Source organism: Poecilia reticulata, chromosome 7, assembly GCF_904066995.2.
Source record: "Poecilia reticulata chromosome 7, P_reticulata-male-v2, whole genome shotgun sequence".
NCBI lineage: Eukaryota > Metazoa > Chordata > Actinopteri > Cyprinodontiformes > Poeciliidae > Poecilia > Poecilia reticulata.
Window position 1 is genome coordinate 6,998,862 of NC_088836.1, and position 26,203 is coordinate 7,025,064.

At 37.6% G+C, this 26,203-nt stretch overlaps 2 protein-coding genes across 14 annotated transcripts in view; one reads left to right on the forward strand and one right to left on the reverse strand.

Annotated features, from left to right (window-relative positions):
• LOC103466968 (paired box protein Pax-7-like) overlaps nt 1-13,338 on the forward strand; it is a 27,190-nt gene extending 13,852 nt beyond the window's left edge. For 7 of the 12 annotated variants that reach the window (XM_081608702.1, XM_081608707.1, XM_081608703.1 and 4 more), the window contains one exon: nt 2,861-5,063. In XM_081608702.1, the coding sequence (XP_081464828.1) occupies nt 2,861-2,976 (116 nt within the window). In that variant the 3' untranslated portion in view covers nt 2,977-5,063. Of the gene's footprint in view, nt 1-1,353; nt 5,064-13,254 lie in introns of those variants that run through there. The other 5 variants (XR_014088125.1, XR_014088124.1, XR_014088123.1 and 2 more) reach the window with 5 other exon arrangements.
• On the reverse strand, nt 10,732-24,416 carry LOC103466967 (forkhead box protein P3-like). Of its 2 annotated transcripts, none has more exons than XM_008412934.2 (11): nt 24,290-24,416; nt 15,760-15,853; nt 15,389-15,548; nt 14,544-14,636; nt 14,108-14,195; nt 13,581-13,649; nt 12,996-13,101; nt 12,462-12,538; nt 12,179-12,280; nt 11,947-12,068; nt 10,732-11,841 (listed from the first exon to the last, which is right to left on the reverse strand). In XM_008412934.2, the coding sequence occupies exons 2-11, from the start codon at nt 15,839-15,841 to the stop codon at nt 11,739-11,741; spliced, it is 1,002 nt and encodes a 333-aa protein (XP_008411156.1). In that variant the 5' UTR covers nt 15,842-15,853; nt 24,290-24,416; the 3' UTR covers nt 10,732-11,738. The 2 variants fall into 2 exon arrangements, with proteins under 2 accessions (XP_008411156.1, XP_081464837.1); XM_081608711.1 differs by having other exon boundaries at nt 15,760-15,848; nt 24,290-24,373.
• Nucleotides 24,417-26,203: the final 1,787 nt, after the last annotated feature.

Genomic DNA, 26,203 nt, shown 5'->3' on the forward strand with positions numbered 1-26,203 from the left:
CATGATTAGTTGAACATGTTGGCCTAAATATGTTGTAATCATCCTATTAACTAAAGAAATTATGTTTGTATTAAATAGAAGCACGTAATTACTTTTTTAAAAATTCATATCTTTCATTATATTTCTCAACATGGGGGTTGCCACTTTGCCTGCACAATGCATGTGGGGTTGATGGCACAGTTGGATCAAAGGAAGGAACAGGAGAGTTTAGTAAACACAGGAAGACTAACTTCCTATGTTGTTTTTTATCATGTTGCATTTGACTGATGTAAATTTATACAGTGCAATGCTGCATCGCTGTTGGCTGTAATTTAAAAAAAAATAGTTATGAGTCTGCATTACTTCCAACATGAAAAAACCAAAAGAAGAGCACAGTGGGAAAGAACTTCCAAAACACCTACATTTGTGTTCTCAACATTTCTCTCCAGAAGACTTTGAGTTATTTTTACAAGCAAAATTGATGAAGGATGATCTGACTGATGGTCGCTACCCTTGCAAGCTAAGAACAAAGGTTTCACCGACAATTTGCATCCACAAAGCGCCTAAGACACTGGGAGACACTTACATCAGAGGCAGGCAGAAGTGAAAGCTCTTAAATCATAACAATGCTATTGCCACTGCCACCGGTACTGAATGTGAAACCACAGAACCGACACCAGACCGAAGACCAGACATGGACAGAAGTACTTACCGGATCACACAGTATGACCAGAGGTACGTGTCAATCATTATTTCATTAATGAAGCTGAAGCTGGCAGCAGCACAAACACCAGCTGCTTCGGTCAACTCTTTCCTTTTCCTTCGTTTGGTCCTCTTCATCTTCATTAACACTTGTGATTTCTACATTGCCATCAATGTCAACTTCCTCCGGTTCAAACTGAAAAGGCCTAATGTTACTCTTTGCTGTTTTGGTTCGATGGAGCTAGCACAATCGGACATGACATATGTCATTTATCCAGAATCCATTACAGTGTAATGAACATGGCGACATCCATGGCAATATTCTATTCAAATTTATGAAAATCAAACAGCCTACAATGTTCTTATTGCATAGTTTTTACATCTAAAATAAATATTTCTCAAATAAACTATTGTCATCTGTAATTATAAACAGTGCAGTATATACAGAAACAAAATTAAGTTTGTTTCAGGTACTTCACAACTTTCATTATGATTATTATCATAACAATCAATTTAATGTTACAACTGCATGGAGGCTGTTTGTTGCAACTTAATTTAGTTTACTTCATAAATTTAACCTGGATTTAATTAAGCTCAGTAAACCAATCAGACTTTGATATTGTGTGGCTGTTGTTGTTCATCATTGTTTTTATCTTCAACATATTTTTGCAGTCTAAGCAAATGAAGATGAAAGAGGAAGCCAGAGAGATCAGGAATTAGAAAACCTGAAGACTTTCCTGTCTCAGAAGAGGCTCTGGCTCCACCAGATCACCAACCAGCTCTGAGGACGAACCTTCACATCGTCTTCATGGTGGAAGACATGTTTGTTTTTCTTTAGCAGTTCACTGCTCAGGATTATGGCTGCATTTAAAACTGGTGTGTTCCCAACACTAAGTGTTTAATAAACATGATTTGATTTGAAAATAATTGGACAGAATGTATTCCCCTTGTTAATCCACCGTTTATCTAATACATTTTATTTATTGCTTGCTTTTACCCTGTGATGGACTGGTGACCTGTCCAGGGTGAACGCCGCCTCTCACCTATTGACTGCTGGAGATGGACACTAGTCCTCCTCACCACCCTGCAAGAATATACTGTATTTGCTGGCTAATGGATGAATGGAAAGCTTTTAAGGTAATTTGTCCCTCTTAAGTCTCTAAATTGGTAAACTACACTTTACAGTTCATGTCAGCATCAACAAATTTTATACTGCTGACTGTTTTTCTACTTCTCCCATATGGACATGCAGGCAAAGAAGACACCCTGAAATGTTTTTCCGCCCCACGCATCCGGTCCCAATAATCATCAATTATTTTGATGCCACATAAATGGCGATTCCACAATGTCCTTAAATTGTAAATTATACTTTATTTCTTTACACTTTCAAGTACAAATGCTTTCTCTGTTTAATTGCTTTACTGTTCTTTTTTGCAGGTTTCTATGATTGGGAATGTTCTTTCATTGTTCCTCACTGTTCTTAGAAAGGAGAAATGTCAGTTTGTCTGGAATAATGCTGAAATCCTGTGACATTGAATTAAACCAATATTTTTAATTCATATTTGGTGAAATATTTTTCATATTTCCACTATTTCTCTCATATTTCCACTCTTTTAGAGGTACCTATACAGACAATATGCAAATTTTTATAAGCATATTGTCTGTAAACTTTTATTGACAGTTAGTACAACTCTGTGTTAGTATATTACCAATGTACTCTTGACTATGTGACTATATTTAATACAAAAGTAGTTTTTTTACCTGGAGAATATGTTGAGTAGGCCCTTCAACCTTCAGTGTAATGGTATTTAATACATTTACTGCAGTACTGTAGTGTGTAGAAAAGCATATAATGTTAAAAGTAATAAAGGATCAGTAACTAAAAAGTACTTCCTTACTAATTATAAGAAACCAAAGTATAACAGAGCATACAGTCACCTCAATACTAGGATTTCAAAAGTCTAACGTCTATGAATTCGGAATACATTCAAAATACAATTAAAATCTAATTCTTTCACAAAATGGTACACTTAATTTTTACTCATCAAGCATGTCAATAAAACATAAACAGTCATATGCCTAAAGTGTACAAAGAATACTTGAAATTGTTCCAGTTTAACACAGAAAATGTGAAAATAATTTCTTTTAATTTTCTATTTTGTCACCTGTCTGTTCCCAGCTGCTGTGGATTACTTGACAAAGAACATTAGCCTCTTCAGTCAGCACAAGATGAAGTTGACCAATCACTCAGCTGTGCTGGGAATGCTGCATGTCAGTACTGGCCAGGCCTACTAGTACTTTAAACAAACAGCAGCAGACCTAGCCACCAGCAGCCCCTGTGACTCCTGCTGCAACACAAAACACACACAGAGGTTTTCCGACAATGCGAGTGTTGTTTTTCCTGCAGGCGAGGAGCCACAACACCTCTTGAAATATCTCTTCCAGTAAATGTTTGGTACTTGGTCTGGAGAGTTTGGACTTTCCGTGGTGGTTCATGGGGCACCAACGCAGCTCTACTGTTCTACATTTGTATTAAATAGCTATGTTTGTCTTGTTTGGTCCTTTAGGGAAATGTAAATGTTGCAAACTGTGATTGTGTTGAAAACATACTGTTCTTTTGTTACATAGTGATCAACATTCACATGAAATAACAAGGAAGAAAAGAGACAATGAGTTATTCCAGTGTTAACTCAACATTCACTTAAATTGCAAACCTTAGAGTAACTCAGTAGAGTAATATCAATATTCTTTTGCTATATATATGTATTACATTTGTGTGCAACTGAAGAACTTTTTAATTCTGTGCCAGTATTCCCATTATGTGATAAAGTTTTTAAAATTCTTTTTATTTAAATATTTTATTTCTTAAGTAAAGAAATAAGAAGTACGGTCACCAGCAAGAACCATCCCTAAATTTATACTAAATTAATCTCTTTAAATTAATCTCTAGTTTATTTAATATTTTATTGATAGGAAAAAAAATACTTGTTTTGTACAACTGGATATAAATTCTGACATTAAAGAGACGTATCCCAGAAGAGATAACGTTCCTTTTGTCCCCCTCTTTTATTTATATCAATGCACTTGCAGTCTTTTAGTTTGATCCTCTCTTTGTAGCTTCGTTTCTGGTTTGAAGAGGAGGTGTGATCTTTTCTTCCTAACTTTAATTCTGAATTCTGTCTCTGATGCACTTTGAAAAAGGAAGCGGCACGCTGTGGACACGCTGTGCTACACGCTGTGCTACACTATGAGTTGTCTTGCTGATGGGAGCACGAGATGGAGAAACCGTGTGGTTGTCCATTGCTCTATCCATATTGATACCTCATCTAGGCTAGATTTTATTTTATTTTATTTTTGTTGGATCAGATTCCTGGAACATCCATGTTTTAACAATACGAACCACTGAAAGGACAAAAAAACTGAACTGAAAAACACATTTTGACAAACGACTGAAAGGACAAACTGAAACACTGAGCTCTGTAGGACAGGTTTTGATTTTGACCATCCACTCTTGTTATCATTGTGGTTAAACTGTATTTTATTTGATCATTTTCTACAAAATAAGAACTATTTTTGCTCATTTCCTGCCTCCAGCTAATTCATTTTTCACTCACCTCAGTTCCTGTTGTAACCCGGTTGTACCTGGTCTATAACTTTTGAGTTATTCTAAAATACTTACTGAGTCAAGGGTTACATATGATGTGGAGAGCAGCCAACATCAGTGCAAAACAAGTTAGAGTGACATGTTTTTGCAGAAAAAGGACACATAAAATGACACATTTTACATGTATTTTGTGCGTTAATGAGTACGGAGAGGCGCTGGCAGTAATTAAAAAGTCCCATCTAAAGATTCATTACTGACATACTCATGTATCCATAGTTACTGTTATTGATAGTTCATTAAGGTTTGGATGCACATCAATCAGTGTTTATAAGACCATTGAGAAGCAGACAGAAAAACATGAGAGGAGGTTCTGCAGTGACTGAAAGTAAAGAAGCTCAAATCTCTGATTATGTGAAGGACTGAATACGACTGTAGACCTGTTTGTTCCTGATGAAGCTAAATTATTTGAATCAGTTTGTCCAGGTTTTGAGTTGCAAACTGGGTCAAATCTGGTTTAAAAAATCACTTCCAACCACCACATTAGGTAAGTGTAATGAATGCATTTATATCGTTTTTAAAATACCACGTCTGCTATTTAAAAGAAAAAACTGTTTTTTTATGAAGCGAAAAATAAATGTAAAACTGCAAATACCAATTTGTATTAGTGTCCATTTTATGATTTTGTATGCTTTGTTTTTACCTTTGTGAAAATCTGCTTGCTTCCATTTGTCTTTCACACACATGAATTTTCCCAATAAAGTATATCTCTCTTTTTTTATTACTTTTTATTTATGAATTTTAAAATTACACTGATTGCCATCAACACTAATAAAACAAAACTGCTGGAGGGGTACTACTTACAAGGGATATTAAAATTGTCCACAATTGCTGAATGAGTAATGAAAAGTGTCCATATCTGTTTCATCACATTCTACTATGCTGTTAATACGTAATATTGAGATATTTTTGTAATCAGAGTGGAAGAAACAGGCGTGTGCCCCGTTTTATACATCTGAATACTTTTGTACACCTCACTTTTCAAAATTTGTCCCCATGACCAAATTTTTGTGTTCATTTATTGTCCTTATTGGTCAAAATAAATAAATAACATCTGAGTAAAGCCTACAGATTGCTAGTGGCCTGTGGCAACTTTATAAAATTACTTGCGTTGTGCCCCTGACTTTACAACAGTCCGTCATATTGAGCATAAATACATCAAAAACTACATAGCATCAAAACTCACCTAAATATTGTTCAGCACACGTTTCGTGTTATTGTTTAGACCCCCGTAGACAACTTAATGTAAGGGGTGAGGGGTTTGTTTGCTGCAGTTTTAGGTTTTCAGGCTTGATGTTCAATTGTCAATGCAATTGTATGATTATTAATATGTCATTGCTAGTCGATTAGCTACCAGGAAGATTAAATACCGCAGTCTACCACTGCTGTGGGAGATTAGCTGATTTAAATGCTTTCATCTCTGCAGCGAGAGGCTGCTGCTCAGTTCTCCGAAAGGATGAGACCAAGAGAAGTACAGGAGAAGAAGGGCGACTGGTTTTTATCTATTCCTGAAAGGAGTTTCCTTGTGTGTGTGTGTGTGTGTGTGTGTGTGTGTGTGTGTGTGTGTGTGTGTGTGTGTGTGTGTGTGTGTGTGTGTGTGTGTGTGTGTGTGTGTGTGTGTGTGCGTGCGTGCGTGCGTGTGCGTGTGTGTGCGTGCGCGTGCTTGTGTGTGTGTGCCCTTCTTATCCATGTGTGGCTCCAAGGACTTAGCGGTGTGTGGGTAAGTTGCAGTGATGTGTGTGCTGAGCGAAAGAAAGTAAAGTATCTAAACAGTACAATGAAGCATGCAAGGTCATTTAATCTATGTAGGTTGCGAATCTAAATTGTACTGAAAGAAATATACAGGATTAACTCTCTAACACAGGGGTGTCACACTCACTTTCATTTTTGAGCCACATCAAGACCTTGTTAGGATCTGGGGAATTTTGTTTGGGTTTTGTTCATTTATGTGTTTCTTTGTATCAGTCCTGTTTCTGTTTTACTTTAGTTCAGTTCTTCTTAGTGCTTCTAGTTATGTATATTTCTGTTTCTAGTTATTCTCAGTTACCATAGTTTTAATGTATTTCTTTGGTGTAGTTATTCTTTAGTGTCAGATTCATTACTTAGGCCCCAATGTGCTCTGCCTCTCTCTCTTTCTCCTCAGTCTGCCTTATGCTCTCTCCTCTCACACCTGCGATTAGTTAGCTAATCCGCCCAGTTCCTTTGTCTCAGCATTCAAGTTCCCAGTATTTTCCCAGTATTTAAGCTTCTCATTTTCAGTCACTCCTCACTGGATCCTTTAGTCTATATTCCAGTCACTTCCTCGTTCCGCTAATCTCCCAGGAACGAGTAAGGAAGATACCAGAAGGCTTCTAGTAGAAGCTTTATGGAATTATAAATCACACAACCATGAGGTTCACCTACACTGTGGCTGAATATAGGCAGAAATTTAATTGCAATTTGCTGCAATGATCTGATTTTCATATTGCGATCGGAACTGTTCACTGCTCTCATATTGCTATTAGGGCACCATTTGGAAATTAATAGACCTTTGTGAATTTAAATAATTTCCATTCCATAAAAGTGTAACTTTAAGGAGAAGTATTAGTTTTCCGGGCGTGCAGTGCCATCCTACAGCATAATCTAGAAACTATGTTAACCTTACTTATCATAAAAATGATGTCAATTATGACTTAAAAGTAAATTTTAAATTGGGTGTCTGTCTCTTTAAAAACTCCTACTCTTTCTGAAACTCCGCCTTCAGAAAGTCATCACGTCATGGCTCCTCAATTAACTCTTTAACAACGTTTTTACAAGCGTTGCACTGAGAAGAAGCTCCTGTGTTGAGCTCAGAAGTTCCGCAGTTCATCAGGTGTTTGCTGACTGCTGCTGGCTAGTCTGAAGGAGCTGAGTGGGGCAGTCTTAGTGGAGGGCTAATCTGGGGTCAGAAGGACTGAAGTTTGGAAACGTCAGCTCCGGGGAGGAGCTGCGACTCGAAGGTGGTGCCAGGTCCAACCAGGTGTTTTGGACCGCTACAGGAGAGTCAAGGATTTTTACAAACATGCAGGAAAGATTCAAGGCAGCACTCGAGGTATGCTACTGATGAGGGAATAACATTATAGCACGATGTAGAGCTCAAAAAAGTTGATTTTGCACAATACTTCCCCTTTAAATGTAATTCTTAAAACTCTTGACTCTGGGGGATGAATACTTTTACACACCACACTTTTCAATTTTTTTATTTGCAAAAATCTGGAAACATTTAAGGGGTGTGAACACTGTATGCTGATCATCAGGGAGAGTAAACTACTCCGAGGTGGATGTATTTACTTACTGCCTATATGGTCTATTAAACATGACCCAGTTTGTTTCTGCATCTACATTTAACACATTAGAACAAACAGGTGCAAACAGACATGCAAAAATGCTTCACTAGGGTGAGAAGGATGCACACAGGAGACTGCTTATCAAAATATTTGGAACATTTACCAAGTATTTATTTTAAAAAATAGATTAGAAATATCCTCCAGTAATTTTAATCAGATTGATTCCAGTGCATCACACGTTTATGGCCCAACGCTGTTGTCTGGATGCCTATAAGATCGTGCAGATTATGTTTGCCGCATGTTTAAGAAACTGTGCAGGCAAAAAGAATGTCTGCATAGGACAGATTAACGCAGCTGGACTGCTGATCATATTTATGCAGTTAAATCAAAATGAAAAGCACTTTGATTAAACTTAAATATTGTGCCATGTAATTTAGAAACAGAATACAAAATGGAACATTAGCAGTCAGCAGTGACAGAAAACTATCAGTGGCTAAAAGGATGCAGAGGGTAAAACAATTTTAAAAACTGTCCTCTCCTCCTTATTCCTCATTCATGTTGCAGTAAAAATATTAACAGTATTTAAATAATTACTCTATAAATCAGAACTTAAGTTTAAATTTACCAAAGGAGAATCGAGAGGAAACGTTTCAGGTCAGAATTTTGAAAAGGGGGGAAAAAAAAATGTTTTTCCTTTTTTTTTTTTTCTTTTTTTTTTTGCAGTAAAGCAGCTTTTATATTTCCAGGCTATTTGTAATTTTCAACAAACCATTCTAGGGTTCTATTTTTGGTTAAAGGAAAAATCTAAATGTTTGCTTATCCTTTTGGATATGTTGGAACTGAACTATGCCAGCTGACAAGCTGCCCAGTCTAAGAGCTTATTTTTGCAACATTTAACAGCAGCTGAAAATGAAAACAGACCCTTTTCTCCTCCACAAATGGAGGAACGTTATCATCTGCCCATCCTTCAGAAGTCTTTATTTTCCAACATTCAGGACTCTATTTGCTTGAATTTCTTGCATATAATTTAGGATATTTATATATTAAAAAAACAATGATTATTATTAAATACATACAGTAAGTGTGTTTTGTGAAGCTACATCGTGTGGGGTAGATGGGGGGCTTGGGTTGGAGAAAGGGTCTCCCCCCCTCACACACTCAGCCCCCCTTCCACCTCCTTATCTCACGTCGACAGTTGTCAGGAATCACAAGCAGAGGCCTGAGTTAGAGAGGCAGGCAGGCAGGCCTGGGGATACGGATCAAAGAGACAGAACTGGAAACCCAAAGCAGCTCTGATCCTCTACAACGCTATCCTCGCTCACTGGTTCTCACTCTCACACCAGCATCATGCAGGAAGTGGAAAAGCTTTATTCCACAGATGTAGACTAAACCGTCCTCTCACAGCATTCCAGGGCGAAGGCGTGACTATGGCAGGAGAACCATGTCTTTTTTATTATTTTGTGATTAGCTGAGGTCATATATGGGATAATAGTTATTCATAGCTATAGATTTGCTTGCTGTGTGATTGAGGAGAGACGTTTTTCCCAGTGAGAAGGATGCGGCGTAGGTTGTTGTTGGTGGAGGGAGTTGCTTTAAGCTAAAGGCTTTAAGTCAATTTATCCACATAAGTTCACTTTGCATCTTTAAAGAGTGCAGCGAGAACTTTAAATGCAAAGCTTAAGCTTTTCTATTTGCAACAAAAATGCATTGGCAGGGGCAGCGTTTAAGACTTCGTCCCTCTGGCAGTAAAACTTCAAACAGTTTATTAGTGAGAAGTCAAAGACAAAACTTTGGTACACATGTCCAGGGTTATAGGTATGTGTGTGTCAGGATCTTTGGTTGTTTGAGTTTGTTTTGGGTTTTGTTATTATTTGTGCTCCAGTTTAATTTTCACTTTTAATTCGGCCGTGCTTCTGTTTTCATTCCAGCTCCTTCTTAGAGATTCCAGTTATGTTTATTTACTGTGTCTAGTCCTTTCTTAATTACTCAAGTTATGTTTCTAGTTATGAAGAAATAACTGCTCCAACAACAAGCCTTACACTAAACACCTGCTGAGAACAAGTGTAAAACTACGGAGTTGCAGTGAATATTTAAATAAGCATTGCTGTTGAGAGAATTTCTTTAAGTTACAATTAACTAATTTGTTGTTGTACGACCATCTGTACCAGCAATGCGGCCTTTGTAAATTGCCACCTTACCCAGGGCTCTGGCTTGTTTGATTTTAGGTCAGTTGTTCTCTTGTCTGTCTGTCCTCCTTGGTAAAATCTTGAGCAAACCTCAGGTTTTGATTCTTGCATATTGGAGAGTCTTTCTTTGCTCTCCAAACTTCATTCTTCTGATTACTTGGGAATTTCTTTTGTTTCCTTTTCTTCCAGTTCAATGGATTGAGTCGACCTCGTCTTTCATAACTGGCTCCCAGTATATCTGGCCTCTTCTTCGGAAAGATATGAAGAAGAAGCTAATTGATTTCTGTTTCCTTGAGGCCAGAGAGCATCAGCAAGAGAAGGTTCTGCTTCTGTTGCTGTTTTTTTTTTTGACTGGTGGGGAGTGAGACACAGATGGCATCTTTCTATCCCTTGCTGGGGTCACCAGGGGTGATGAGGTGGGGTCACCTGGACAGGCTGCTAGTCCATCGCAGGGCAACACAGAGACAGACAGGACACACACACACACACACACACACACGCACACACGCACGCACACACACACACGCACACGCACACGCACACGCACACACACACACACACACACACACACTAAAGGAGGAAGAGTTAAGCTAAACCAAAAAAACATTGAACACAGACTGACAGAAGAAAATATGCTGCCATCTAGTGAATGTATGGTGCAATTGAAAATATTGAACAGTAAAATATTTGTTACCTCTAAAAACATTTGGCAGTCCTTTGAAAAATGCATTTAAAAATGCATAAATTACAATTAACTTTTATTAATCATAAATTATTGTATAATTATATGTAACTATACTAGAAAATTAATGAACAACATTTTATGTTTATGATGTTTTTATATATTTGTATACAGTGGACTTTAACATTTTTTATCCAAAAACATAAATGAAACATCTCACATTTTCATGTCAACTTTATTTTAATAGTGACACAAAGAATATCAGAAGAAAAAAATGAGAAAATTACATAAAATGAGAAAAAACATTATTTGCATTTCACTGAAGGAAATAAGTATTTGACCCCCCAGTGAAACATCATTTAATACTTGGTGGAAAAACCCATGTTGGCAAAACACAGCAGTCAGACGTGTCTTGTAGTTTTTTATAAGTAACTCCTCTCTGCAGATCATCTCCAAATCCTTCAGGTTTTTAGGCATGAGTTGGGAAAACAAAGCTTCAGCTCTCTCCATATTCTTCCATGACGTTGTTGCTTCCTCTGGACACACTTCTTTGTTTCCTTGGCTAAATGTTTTGGGTCGCTGTAATGCTGGAAGACCCACCCAGGATCCATTTACAATGCTCTGATTGAGGCAAGGAAGTTTTCACCCAGGATTTTGCGATACATGACCTCGTTCATCTTGTCGTTGATGCGGTGAAGTTGGTAAAGTTACATATTTGGGAAAAACCAATTAAAAGAATAAAAGCAGAGGATGTGGAATATCATCTGCAATGTTGAGATCAATATATTTAAAGATATATATATTGCGATATCATTCACTGACAATATCGCTCAACCCTGTTCTCTGCAGTAGGTTAGCATGGCTGGTTAGCATGGCCACCGATGACAGTAGATGAGAAATCTTCCTGTAACAGTAAGTTGTCTTACTAAATGCGATTGTGGCTCATTTCATTTTTTGTAAAGTAAAGGTTCTTTGTAATTCATGGCAATATAAAAAGTAAGGGCTTCATTTTGTTTCTCTAATCTTTTACTGGTGTAAAAAAAAAGGACAATTAGAATTCAGTTTGTGTAATAAGTGATCTTAGTTAATACAACCACCAACCATTAATCAGATATATTAAAACATAACACATATGGTCAGGCCAACAAACAATAAGAAAATAAAATAAAACATGTATAAAAGCAATGACTTTGAATTCAAAAATGTATAGTTTGGACCAGACTTCAACATCTAGACAACAGGAGAGACACTGTGCTGCTGTCTGCTGCTGTCGGCTCCTCTGAACAGAAATGGGAGTAAGAAGTCATCCACTTCACTGGGCAGTCTCTGAAAACACAAAGTGTGAAAGATGAACTCTACATGAGTTTGCAATTTATTCCAATAAACTGCAGGAGCAAAGCTACAATACTAAAAATCCTGAAATCATTTTACCGGTGATATTTTTGCCCCTTCCTCCTCTGGTACTCTGTTTCATCCACTGTCCACACAGCTCCCTTCTCTCCTTCCACTCGCACAAAGCACTTGTGAAGGCTGAGATTGTGACGTATTGCATTCTGGGAAGATGAGCAAGGAAAATGTTTGTTTTTTTTTGCTATAGCTAACATTTCGATTCTGTGAGGGAGATGAAACGTGTACAGAATGAATTCACTTGAATTGTTTAAACCTTCCACGTTGCTGTGTTGTGTCTGAAGTAGAAGAACATGGTGGTAAACCAGTTGTAAATCTCATTTAGAGTCCTCTGTTTGTCTGGAGATTCCAAGATAGACTACAAAATAAGGGCCACATATAAGAGCAACTTGTTACAAGAAAGCATCAGGTTTCCTCACACTCATAGTAAGCCAACAAGTAACATGTATTTACACTAATAGTGCAGCAATCTAAACCTTAACATCACTTAAAAAAAAAAAATCTATTTGCAAACCTTATGTAAACTTGAATGTACTTACCCATCTTATCAGGTAAGCGTAGGTGTACGGAGGCCTGATGTTGTTGTATTTGTAGCATTCAATGCCTGGAAACAAATCTGCAAAATAACGACTACAGGTCAAAAAGCTAGCAAAGAAATAAAAGGACAAATCTAATAATTTGTTCAACTTTGGTGACAAGTTAGGAAACAGAACAGTCCACAGCAACACAGTGGTGACCAGCATCAGCAGGTTGTCAGCTAGGATGGAGTCTGCTTTACGGAGGCTCCGTAAAGCAGACTCAGGGAAACTTACACCATCACACACATATACAAGTACAAGCAAATATGCTCAGGGGTCGTATCTATATGCAAACAGCTGTTAGCATAATGGTTATGACAGCTTATAAAATAACTTTTACTTTATCTTTTCTTGTAAAATGTAGCTAACTGCATTTTTTTTCTTCACCAAACGCAGATGGTTTGAAGAGCACAGAGCTCTCTGTGATTAGTGGCTAAACAAAGATAAGGATAACTCTCATATGTGTGTGTGTCTTGAATAGGATCACCAGGTTACCTGGCAGGAGGTGTGTGGAGGCTTTAACTGCCCAGTCACGTTGGAATGTCTGACTTGGATTTTTTAGTTCCCCCAGTTGGATTCTGTCTTCGTTAATTACCTGAGCCTGGAGGAGCAACAGAAAAAATACTGAGCATCAATTCACATTTTCTGCAAAAAAAAAAACTGACTTAAACCAATCATTTCATGTTCTTATTCTACAAAACAGAAGTTAAGTTTTAACAGTGACATCTTGATGTTTCTATTGAAATTTTTTCAGGTTTTGTCAACTCTAGTGGCCTTCAATCAATAATGGTCAGACAGCGAAGCGGGTTGTGAGGGAGAAGGAAGAGATGCAGCAAAGGCCCCCAAGCCAGGACCTGAACCCTCTGCGGCCGCGCCAAGGACCGGGGCGTCCACACATGGGCCTCACCCCACCGCTGGGCCACAGCCATGCGGCCATCTTGGAATTTAAGATTTTTATTTAGACTTTCCACTGATTGCAATTACAGAGCAAATGTAAACAAGCAAACTTTCTCTTTAATGTTCAAATACACAGCAGAGATACATCTCACTGTGTATATAAGCTAAAATGATCTTACACACCAGGTTAGAGTAGTTGTTCTCTGAAAGATGAAGTTGCATTGCGAGAAGTTTTTGTTTTTCCAGGACAAGCTGAAAAACAGAGAACATGTTGGGTCACATCAGATTGTGATCAAATGTGTCATGCATTGCAGCGTTCCACAGTAACAGAAGAGTGATGCATCAACTCTGTGGAGTTCAAACTCTGCAGTCGATTAAGCAAAGATGCTACGATGTTTTGCATTTGGTTTCTCCAGCAGACTTGTGATGTGTAAGTGTTGCATTGTAAAACCAGTCTGCTTAGCGACTGAAAATGTAAAACATAATCAAGGAACCCTCATGTTAATGGAAAAACTCAGCCTCTCCCAGTATTCTTTCATTTTCCTTTCCAGCTGTGCTTCTCTTAAAACTAGACTGGTGCCTCTGTGTTACACTACAAGCACTATGTAGAGACATATTCCAATGAGTTATAGGTCCATGCATTACAGTCTGTAACGCCACATGCCTAAATACCGTTATATTTAAAATATCTCAAGCATCTTAGAATTCACCTGACGCTCCATGTACTGGACGATGTCCTGCTGCACCCTCCACTGAGCGATGCTTTTGTCATTGTGTCTGTGTTCAGAGTGGAGGTGCCTGAAACACAAAATAAGTCAGAGTTATCCAAGCATTTCCTTAGCGTCTTAAAAACTTTATTTTCAAAGACATGCCCTTGAAATACAGCCTCAGTCGACTCCTTGTGAAGCCCCCCTAAATTCTTGAATGGATTTTGCTTGGCAAGATATGACCATGATGCAAAGTCAAATTTCTTGTCTTATTTTGGATGTGTAACATTTTCATAACAACGGAAGGTAATATAATAGCTACATTACAGTTAATAGTCTTAATAATAGGTCAGAAGGAGAAGGACGAGGACTGTCAACATCTACGTTGAACAACTGGATTATGGGAAGTTGTTAGGATTCTGTTTAGGAACCGACTTACTTTAAGAAAGTGGAGAAATTTTCCGATACGACTCCGCAGCCTGGCCAGCGGCACAGACCGCTCACAAACAGAGCACTCATCCCTTCTGGCATCCTGGGAGAAACAGAAAGGCCTCCTGTCATCCTCAACAACAAACAGTAGAAAATACCTTATTCATCAAAGAAGTTATTACACTTTGTTTCTAAATGTAATGTTGCTTTTCTGACCACCACAAGAACCAACTTGAGAAACATAGCCACCCTACATGAAACACAAAAATGCTGTACTGAAAATACACCACTGAGGCATAATCCACACCTTTAATTAGCTCCCTGAATCTCTGTTAGGTTGTGCTCAAGACTTCTTTTTTTATCTGACATACAATCCCCTCGTAAACTTGATTTTCTGTCAAGGATTATGAGTTGTTCTCTTCTTTTCCTAAGTGCCTCCTTTCATCAGGGTGTTTCCTAACCATCCCTCCTCTAGACCAAGAAGAAGAAATAAAGCCCGTTGTAAGATGCCACAGGTGAAGCTGAAGTTTAGATCCTTCCCTAATGTTAGAGAAGGAAAACAGTTTGTACTTGTGTTCATGTTCTTGTGTTCAAAGTGTCTGAATGATGGACACCACGGTGTAGCTGTTAAAATCTGTCAGAAATCTCATCTCAGTAAATTATTGCACAAAGTTCATTGCCTGGTCCTTTCTTTGTTGTGACTCTCCTCTGTCTAATTCAAGTCTAAACCTCTGAGAACCTTCATTCCTCTTCTTCAAGATTTGGTAAAAAAAGAAAAAAAACAGAAAAAAACAATGAATGATGTTGCTCTTTTACGACAGTTGCAGTAAGTACATTAAGTTTGCTTTTACTCACCCGTTGCTCAGTCCGATCTTGACTGAAGGTTGCTTCGGATTGTCTCCACTCGGTGACAACAGATAAAGGTTTGGGTTTGGCAGCATCAGAGAGGAATTCGACCAGGAAAGATGCTCTGTATCCACCTCCTCTTTGCAGAGAGAACCAGATCCACTGCTGTCTGAATTTTACGGCAGAAAAAAAACTTTGTTGGACCGTTATGTACAGAGCCAATATGGACAATTGAAAGACAAAACCAAAATCTGTCATTTCAAAAGACCTCGCATATTTTTGGAACGACACTGAAGCTGAGAATCAGGCTGATCTAAAGTCAGCACCGGGTGGTATAATTGTCATAGATGTGCATTATTGTCACAAAAACATTTTCCTACCATGTTGTTGTCTGGAAGCTGCTTGTGGAACGTGACGCAGCACAGATGGCCTCCTCTGTTTATGCTTTTGTATCTCATCCATTCTGCTCCTAAACTAAAAAAAAAAATATATATATATATATATATATAGAAAAATAACAATTACAGAACCATCTGGATGTAAGTGTGTGGAATATTAAAGAAACCTGTAGGGAACATTCAGTTTGATGAAGTTACAGAGGCGGGTAGCAGAACTTATTCTTATGCTTGAGGAGGAGAACTGGATTCAAACCTGAACAATACAAATTCCATGAATCACAAAATCTGATGCACCTACAGATCAGCAACATTGTGAATCACAAATAAGCCAGCAGCTGCTGGTGAGTCAGTCGTGATACTGAGTGAAAGCAGCAGGACACGATGAGCTGTAGTTTGACAGGTTTGATTTTATTGTTGCTAATTATGGCAAGGAAAGTGTCGAGTTAAGAGTAATATATCATAAAAATAGTTCAAGAGCATAAATCATAGTTCCAGAAGAAATGGCTAACTTAGAAAAAAATGTCAACTTTATACAAACGTAATATGGTAAATGGCCTGTATATGTCCATTTCAACAAGACCCTGAAGCGCTTTGCACCACATTCAGCCATTCACCCATTCACCCATTCACACACACATGGTGCCAAGGTGCACTACCCTGTAGCCACAGCTGCCCTGGGGCAGTCTGAGAGAGGAGCTGCAGCACCAGAAGTTTATATTTTTTACCTGATGTCTGTATGTTGGAAGAGTCTGAAAACCAAAGTCAAGGTTTCATATCATACAAATTTCCACTCAGATTTTTTTTTGTGTGTTTTTATTCTACATAGAAAAATTTTCCATCCTGTTTTTACCTCTACAATACAGAGAAATGGCTCTAACTTGTGCTTAGGAAGTGGTAAAGTTTGTTCCTGCATTGTTGGGTGAAGATACATGTTGCACACCTGACTTCCTGACGTATGTGGTGAAACCACTTGCCTGATTTGAGGTGGGGGATGGTAGCACGTCTCTCAGCCATGAACAAAAACAGCATTTTTGAGTGATGTATGTGTTTATCCCCATTTTTGACATATTATACATTTTTATTTCATTGTTTTTACTCAAAAAATATAATTTTACACTGTAAAGCAAAGGGTAAAAACAGCTTTGTACCGAAAACATTGTCTACTACTCTGATATTTTTCAATTTCAAACTTTATACATCGTGCTTATGTTAATAAATTCTGTTAGAAATAGGGTAGCTTTACTCTGACTGTACTAGAGCAAATACTTAATTTGTCCTGGGTTATTTAGCTTATTATGTTGATCTCATTTATTTATTTGTTTATTTTGCTGTTATTTTGTTGTGTAAGACCAGATCTGGGTACTACAGCCAAACTTGCTCTAAAGTAAAAGTATGTATTTTTACTCAACTAAAAGTGAGAATTTGTCAATATAAAAAAGTATTAGATTTATATAGGCTACATTTTGAGAAACATTTTTATTATATTATTTCATTTAATTTGAGGAAAAATGAAATGAAATAATTTTCCATTTAAAAATGGTTACATTAGGGTTAAATGCTTACATCTATAAATTCAAATAATAAAAATGAAATTCTCAAATATATTTGCAAATATTTGAATTTGCAAGTATTTGCAATATATTGGAAAACATAATACTACATTCCATGTGCGAAAATATATTGTGTAGTGCACTGAAATGGGGTTTTTTCTAATATACTGCAGTATATCTTTGTTTCATAAGGGCTACTAAGAACATCCATCAGAATGAACCCGAGGACATGTGGATGTTATGATGGTACCACTGTGGACGATGTCATCCTCAGATCAGATCTGCCTCACGTGGCGGATCCTCTCTGGTCTGACCTCCTTCACATTGATGACCGTTTCCTCCAGCACAGGCGCCGTTTCTTCCACTTTGGTAAATGTCTTTGTTCTTGCGTCCAGAAACACTTTGAGCTGGGCATTTTTCTTCTTCAGCTGCTTAATACACCTCCTTCCTTTTCTTTTGCACCTCTGTTGTGCAGTCTTGATTGCCCCTCAAAGTGAATCCTCTGTTTCCACCTTAATCACCTTGTGATCCAGGAAGCGTCGCTCTCAGGAGAGTCGACCGAGCTGAATTTTGGTTTATTTACCGGTGAGCAATGTCTTGTTTCAATCCACCCCATGTGATTTGAACCTTGGATTTCATAAATTGCATTATGAAGTTAATGATGTCGTTTTTTCCCAACCCTTTCTGGAAAGCCATGGATATTGTTGTGCCTCGTCCTTGACTCCAAGCCATTACATTTCTCTGAGACTTTCATAGCTTCTTAGAGTAGAAATTTCACAGTCCGTATTATCTCGTCTTCAGTTTACCACACTCTTTCTTTCCTTCTTGTGAGCTACTTTCTCCTCCAAGGACATTGTCTTGTCCATCAGCTCTTTCAAGCTCATTCCAAGCCAATGCTCTCTTGGGTCTCCCACTGCTTCATTATCTTCTTCATCGCCCCTGTACCTCATGAAGTTCGGCCAAGTCCCAGCCCTCATTTGACGGCTCTGAGTGTACCGCTTGTACCTTCACTGATCCGGTATTCTTTTCTCTTGCACATTTCCCTTCCATCCTCTTCCCTTTCAACCAGATTTTCCATGGGAACTCTATATCTAGCAGGTTTTTCCAGCGTTGTTTTTATCTTGTTTTAGTGGTAGCTCCAGCTGTGTTTTTCAGAGCAGCCATCTTTTTTCCCGCCGTTTACAACGTGACACCGCCAGAACCCTCTGAAGCCGACATTTTTAACAACTCGCAAAGCTCAGCTGACGTAAAACAGTCCAAACACATTTTGGTTTCTACAGGTGCAATCAGTTCTCCATCACTTCCTGAGGATGAAGGAATCATGTTCGGGAGGATGCCAGTCATTTTCTTTCTATTGGAATCTATTTTATTTCAGAAGAATCCCATGAAATCGTTACTGCTGCGAGCGGGAAGAACTGACGGTTCAACAGAGCCATGACTCTGGCAACTAAGAAAACACCTAGGATTATTCTCCTCTACTGATGATGATAAATACAACGTTCTAGCTTTGCAAAGAGTCTCCTCTAAACAGGAAGAGAACCATTTTCATTACGGTAACTTGAAATGGGCTGTTCTGTGTGTTTTTTTGTTTTTTGGGGTTTTTATTTTTACCAATACTGTCAAACAATTTTCCTCTAAATGGAGCCATTAAAGGTTTTGACTGAACAGAACTGAGAGTGTTAGATAATTGTATACAGAAAAAATTAATATTTCATGAAACCCACTGGAGAAAACGTAAATATGTTTGTTTTGTCAAAAGAACGTGATGTTTCTAGGTTATTCTTAAATGAAATTAAGTGAACATTATAAACTTATATTTTGTGATAATTAATTAAATTAATCAACAAGCAACATTGGAATTTAGTTAACTACAGAACAACCCAAATCATCTGAATGCTTACAGGTTGGGATCATCTCAGAAAATGAAACTTTAGTTCAGTTTTAAATCTCACAAAGTCCTGAGAACTATGTGTGATGACTGAATGCAGTATTAATACAAATACAGTATTAATATTAATAATGGCTTGTGAAAGTATCAATATTTTCACAAGCCACTTTGATTAATGTGCAAATGTTGATATCAAAAATAATATATTCCACAAAACTCTTCAAAAACGTGCAGACACTAAACGAAATTTTGCTTTGAATAAACAAAGATGCATATTTTCAATTTATGTCTACTATTAACTATTTTATAATTACACAAATTTCCTGGGTATTCCTTGAAACATTCTCCTTGTTTTTACATTTACAGACATCTGCAGTATGTAAATATTTGAAATTAAAGGATAGAGTTATCTCTCTTTTTCGCTTATCTGAAAGCCACATCAGGAATACAGCGTGCATCTATACAGCAACCCAAACAGCAGATACGTATCTGCAAATGCACACCCACAGACACAGGAATTCAGTAGAAAGTGAGAGCTCTCTCAAATGTTGTGGTTTTTCAGTGTGATTTCTTATTCTGGCTTTCATTTTTAACTTTGTGCTATAACTGAAAACGAGTGGCGCTTCAGTCTTGACCCTCCCGTCTCAGAGCAGTGAGCTGCTCGGTGAATCTTAATCATCTTCATCTCGTTTCTCGCGTGTCTGCAGCTCACTGATATTCTATATTGAAACTCTCAATATTTCCATGTGGGGATGCAGCTACAGGCCACATTACAGTTTGGAAAATTGCCTCATACTGGCACTACTATGAGTGTGTGGGTTCACTACTCATTTCTAACGACATGTCACGTCCAAGTAAAGGAGTAGAAGACTCTTGTTTTCAATTATTACTAAGAAACGTGCCTTGATTGTCAGACAGCGTTGTCTAAGTATATTTGTCGTAATGTAACTTGAACATAGATTTGTATTACTCCTACTCAGTTGATTGTATAAAAGTGAACTGTTATTGTATGCTTAAACCTTCATTTTCCTTATCATTTATTACACGTTTTATCTTGTGTGAGGGGATGGAGACCTAGAGGCGACAGTAACAGAGGTGGTGGTGGATGAACACAGCCTTGAACTCTCACACTCACTCCTGAAGTGCGTTTAGGACGACCTCTCGACCTAATGTGAGTTTACATGAAGAAAACCTGAAGAAAGCCAAAAGAAGGAAAATGGAAACTTGATGCAGAAGAGCTGGTTTAAAACCAGAGTCCCTCTCACTGTAAAGGATTAGAGGTTGGCTATTTTGGTTAATGATACTTAGCTGATTTATTTATTTTTATGCATTACAATCAGTCTTGACAATCCATACTACAAAAACTATATGAAGGAGCATCAGAACAAGTATTGCTGATGCTTGTAGAGGACAGTACAGGCACCAGCACTCCTCCCAACCCTACTGGGGGTAAGGATGTAAGCTGATGGACGGACGGATGGACGGATGGACAGATGGACGGAGGGATGGACTTTTCACATAATCCCTGTAGAGTGTGACTCAAAGCTGAAGGATGAAGACACAATCAGAACCACCAAGCTAATTTAACTGACTGATGAATCAGTGGAATCAAATTCACTTACTCTGACATTTAACAAGAATTTGCATAAATCTATTTCATTTCCACATTAAGGACATAACAGACGTCAGACCATGATTGTGTACATAATACAGGAGCATTTTGAAATCAGTAAAATCCCATTTCTATCTTTTTAATGTTGGTCTGAGCTTTATTCCCTGCTGGACACAGTTGACCACAATATTCTCTGACAATGTCTTGAACATGTAGATATGGAGGTAACAGCACTGGGCTGGTTTAAATCTCGTCTCTCTGACGGTTTCCAGTTTGTCAGTGTGAATCAGATAAGTCTTCTTCACAATCCAGGGTGACTGAAGGAGTACCGCAGGGCTCTGTGCTACTCTATATCAGACGGCATCAGATCCATTTTCACTGCTATGCTAACGGTATTCAGCTGTATCAATCGATAAATCCTGATGAATCCAATCTATTGGGTAGATTGCGGGCACCTTGATGACTCTAAATTTTCTTAGTTATGGTTTCTGTACCAGAACCTCTGAAAAAGTAGCTGTCCAGTCAATCACTTGATCTGGACAGCACTGAACTGGCTTAAAAAAGTAGAGAACCTGAATGTTACTTTTGACCAGCATATGTCATTTCAATCCCATATTAATCATGTTTCTAGAAGTTACTTCTTTCATCCCCCAAATGTTGCCAAAATTAGAAATAAACTAGTCGTACATTTGTTACTTTATTTCAACGCTGGACAACTCTAATCCTTTACTATCAGGAAGCCCACAAAATTCAGATAAAATCCTTCAGCTGATCCAAAATGTTGCAGCAAGGGTTCAGATGACAATTAAAAAAAGACATCATATTTTTCCTGTTTTAGCTTCTCTTCAGAATTTAAGACTCTCCTCTCACATATGAAGCTCTTAATAATCAAGCTCCAACACACATCAGAGATTCGATTGTTTCATGTGTTCATAACGCAGCACTTCACTCTCAGGTTTACTGCTGGTTGCTAGAGTTTCAACACACAGAATGGGCCAGATCCTTTCTCAGTAAGCAGAGCCAAATCGGTTTGAGTCAGTGGGGCAGAAACCCGTCTACTTTTACTGATTGCTTAAAACTTTCCTTTTTGATAAAACATACAGTTGGACTGGTTTATCCTGACTTGTCTCTGTAGTTATGCTGCCATAGAATTAGACGACTGTAGGACAAACTGGATACTTTTTCTCACTTTCTTCTTTTACTACTCTCAAGTTTGCAAGATTTTCTGTTATTTTTACTGTTAACATTTTTGTTTTCTCTCGGCTGTTTTTCTCTCCATAGGAGCTGCAGCTGGTCTGGCATCCTGTTTGGCTGTGACTCCTTCCTGGAGGAGGACACAATCGTTTTTCCTCTCTTGCTATCAACTTTTTTACTTTCATGAACATTAAAAACAATTCTGCACTCAGTTCATCAGTTTCCCCTTGTGCGTTCTGCTCTGTCCTCTCGGTTGTGGCAGCTGGCCGACTGTGACAAGTCCGGTTCTAGTTCTGCTGGAGGTTACTTCCTGTTAAAGCAAAGTTCTTCCTTTCTGCTGTCCCTACATGCATGCTTGGTCTGAGGGACTATTGTAAAGTCAAAAACACTGTCCTGCTGTCGGTATGCAGTCGTCCAGGAGGAGATTTTCCTAAAGTGTCTCACTGAATCAGATGTAAGGCAAAATGATTCACACTGATGTGACGCTATATAAGTAAACTGAATTATATTGAAGTAGCTACTGCTCAGGGTGGGATACGGATTAGAACTTAGAATTGGGATATTAAGCATACATATAAAACTTCAATGAAATGTTGGTGTTGAACAAAATCTCACAACACTGATCTGATAATAACCCTGGGCAATGCTGCCTTGCTGCTCTTTGAGAATGCTGCGTCTGCACTGAGCTTCATATGAACAACTGACTGAAGTGGCACCAAAGACAGGGAAGACCAAGATATTGTTTATCTAATACTTTAATTTCCCCTTGGGATCTAAATTATTTTAGAAGTTGCAGCTCTAGCAGATTATGTATAAAGCACTAGACTAATTCCAAGATGGCTGTGCAGTCATTGTGTACATAGACATAGCAACATGTAATAATGTACATAGATGTACATTGTATATATGTGTATAGCATGTATACACATCTATACATGCTATATATGTATAACATATACATATATAGCATACTCCTGAATATTTAACATTCAGGATTAAACATTCAGTTTAATCCTGAATGTGAGAACCACATTCAGGATTAAACTTTGTATTTCACAAAATGTGCTTTATTCTCATATAAATTCTCATAAAAAGCAGTTTTAGATTGAATTAATATAGTTTTCTTATTACTTTGCCGTTACTAAAGAGGGACTTTTATCAAAGTCTAATCATACCAACCCTAAAAGCTCCTGAAATCCCAAATCACCACACAAGGAAAACTGTGTTGTGTTCTCACACCACAGTTAGAAACACACAACAGTGACAGCAATAATTCAGACTGCACGCTGTTTAAGAGAAGCTATCGTATATCCCAGTTTGAGACGGTTTTTGACAACATGTTGAATAACAAAATGGAGGTAAAAGGTCAAAGTAGTTTACTAAAAAGAAAGAATTAGTTATTCATACATGAATACTGATAAAGCGTGTAAAGTTTGGGACAGAAAAATGCCTGGTTCTGATTAACAGACTCCATCAAGTCTGTAAAGCGTTTGGAAACATGGAACCAAGTGGCCGTCGTGCAGAAGAGCAGAAAAATGGGACCGTTGTTCAGTTCATCTGGAGTTCTGTGACAAAGACGGTGGTAGGCCAAAGCAGCTGCTGAAAAATAACTCAAAGCTCAATAACACTGAACAACAAACCGAAAATCTTTGTCAGGACAACAAACTCAACCAGCAGCAGCCGCAGCAGTGAGGAACGATTATCCACTGACAAGGACACAAAGCAGGCAGCTGGCTCATTATGCGTTAATCCTCCAAACATAAGTTACCTAAAATCATCTAAATCCTTAAGTTACTCTTTTTTAAAGTAATTACAATTACATAAAATTTAAAATGACTCCCAATTTTAAGTAAATATTTCATTTAAATATATTTCTCTAAATATTTGAGTCAGATATTTAAGAAATGTTTCATTGAAAGCTTCAAGTTTATAAAAAGCAAACTGAGAAAATACTTTAAAGATTTCACTCATTTGTAAAAACGTCTCATATCGTCTCAATTTCTTTTTAAAAAATATCTAATTGAAAAGAGAGTCTGTGTGTGAACTAAACCGAACTTAACAATAAAGTCACTTTGAATTAGGGAGAATCTTTTTGCCACTAGTTAAAATGTGCTGCCTCACATGTTAACACATGAATGTTGTCATGTCTTGGATTTGTACGCAGCGTTAAACTCACCATACTTTCTCAATTGCCCCCTAGTTCCCTTCGTTTTCGACATTCTCTAAGAGTTTTAAGTTTTAAAGTCAAGCAGTGAGGTTTGCTCTTACCGTACGCTGAATCTCCCGCTTGCCACTGCCTTCGTTTCAGATGAAGACGTATTCCACAGGAAATCTATTTTTACCTGAAGAAGAATCCACAATGTATGTCTCAAGAAGACGACCAAAAGGTTTGTCTAAATATTCAGGAGAACAACCAAAGTCAGAGTTTAAGTTGTGTGAATTTATTAGACAATGAAACCTTTTGACACGGATAAGTTACATTTTACTGACAAAATGTGAAAAGAATGTACGAAAGGAACAAACCTCAGTGCAGTCTGAAGAGGAAAAGGCAGCTTTGACATCTCCCCTCTGTATTTATGCAAACGGCTGATGTCAAAGGTGTTTGTCTCATCCGCGCACCGACTCAACAAACCATACAATTAATTTATTCTTGTTATGTTGCTGACATGTTTGGTTCACATTCTTAACAGTTTATTTAAATCTGTTATGTTTTATGTTTTTCATCCGCTGTAAACTGGTGGTTCTGTTTTTTACCCCTTTAGACCACGAGATGAAAAGAGCATTATAGATGAAATGTGTTATAAGCATTATTTTGTGGCTGGGGCTCTCAGGCTTTAGGCGTGTTATTTGTACATGCATATTGATATAACTCATGTATTTGTGTCTGCATTGTTATGATGAACGAAATTATATTTTGACTTTTTGGCTTAAAAGACATGAGGAGGGGAACAACCAAAGGAAGAAATTAGATAAAATTGGGGAGGGAAAGCCAACATTAACAGAGTTAACCAGTGACTGAGGATTAGGTAGATAGACTAAAGACTTACTAAACATATTACTTTTAAGATAATATCTGCACTCAGTAGGGATTTTAAGCCACAACCTAGTTGTGTGTATATATATATATATATATATATATATATATATATATATATATATATATGTGTGTGTGTGTGTGTGTGTGTGTGTGTGTGTGTGTGTGTGTGTGTGTGTGTGTGTGTGTGTGTGTATATAGCAATAGCATTAAGTTGGATGATGACTATTATCTAATGTGAGCTAGGTATTATCTTATTTTATAGTATCTTATGGTGCTACTCTGATAAGATAATGACTATTGTTAAATCAAAAACTCACAATAAGTGTGTAATGAGTTTTCTTCATGTGTGACAGCTGCATATAAAACCTCTTAAACATTCACTGTAAGAATATAAAGAACACACAGTACACACAGGCTGATAAGTTGCTCCATTATTACAAAGATCATAAATAAGTAAGATTGTGTGAATTCTTTGTAAAAAGATAAAAAACAAAACTCTTTTCTCATCTAGAAAAGAGTTTTGGACTTCCTGCCTGTATGGGCTTTTGTCGTCATCATCATCATTTGTATAATTCTTACATTTTTGTCAGCAGATCTTGTATGGTGTTTGTGTTGTGGACAAAGACGACAATCTGAATTACTCAGCTAATTCAGATTGTGTGAATTCTTTGTAAAAAAAAAAAAACAAAAAAAAAATCAGTCAGCTATTTCTGATACAAGATCCACATGAGACCAGTTGAAGTCTGTGTGTTTGAATCTCTTTGTATTGTTTCTGTGGCATTTTGCCTTCTCCTATTGATTGTGTAAGAAACAGAGACAGCCGCCTCAATACCGTTTCTCTTTAAAATGTGCCTGTATAATCAGGTGAGAACAATGTTTTGAAACTTGCTGACAAGGTTGCTGAGGAGCTGTAAAGACGCTTTGTCCTTTCAGTGTGTGAATCACAAAACACTGAAAAGGCACAGTTTGTCTTCTGATTCAGACAATGATTCATCTTTTCCCTCACAGATGTAAAATCTTACTCAGCTAATTCAGTCCAGATTAGAGACATTGCATTTGTTTCATTTCAGTGTGTAGGTTATGAATTGTCAAATGATATTCTCTTTATTACTAGCTTTATTTAAATGACAAAGAGTCATTTAGAT

Coding starts and splice junctions, on each gene's coding strand:
- LOC103466967 (XM_008412934.2), bottom strand. CDS start 15,841: ATGGATGAGATACAAAAGCATAAACAGAGGAGGCCATCTGTGCTGCGT. Junction 15,549..15,759: donor AGCTTCCAGACAACAACATG/GTAGGAAAATGT, acceptor CGTAAAATTCAG/ACAGCAGTGGATCTGGTTCT. Junction 12,281..12,461: donor ACGCTTACCTGATAAGATGG/GTAAGTACATTC, acceptor CTTATTTTGTAG/TCTATCTTGGAATCTCCAGA.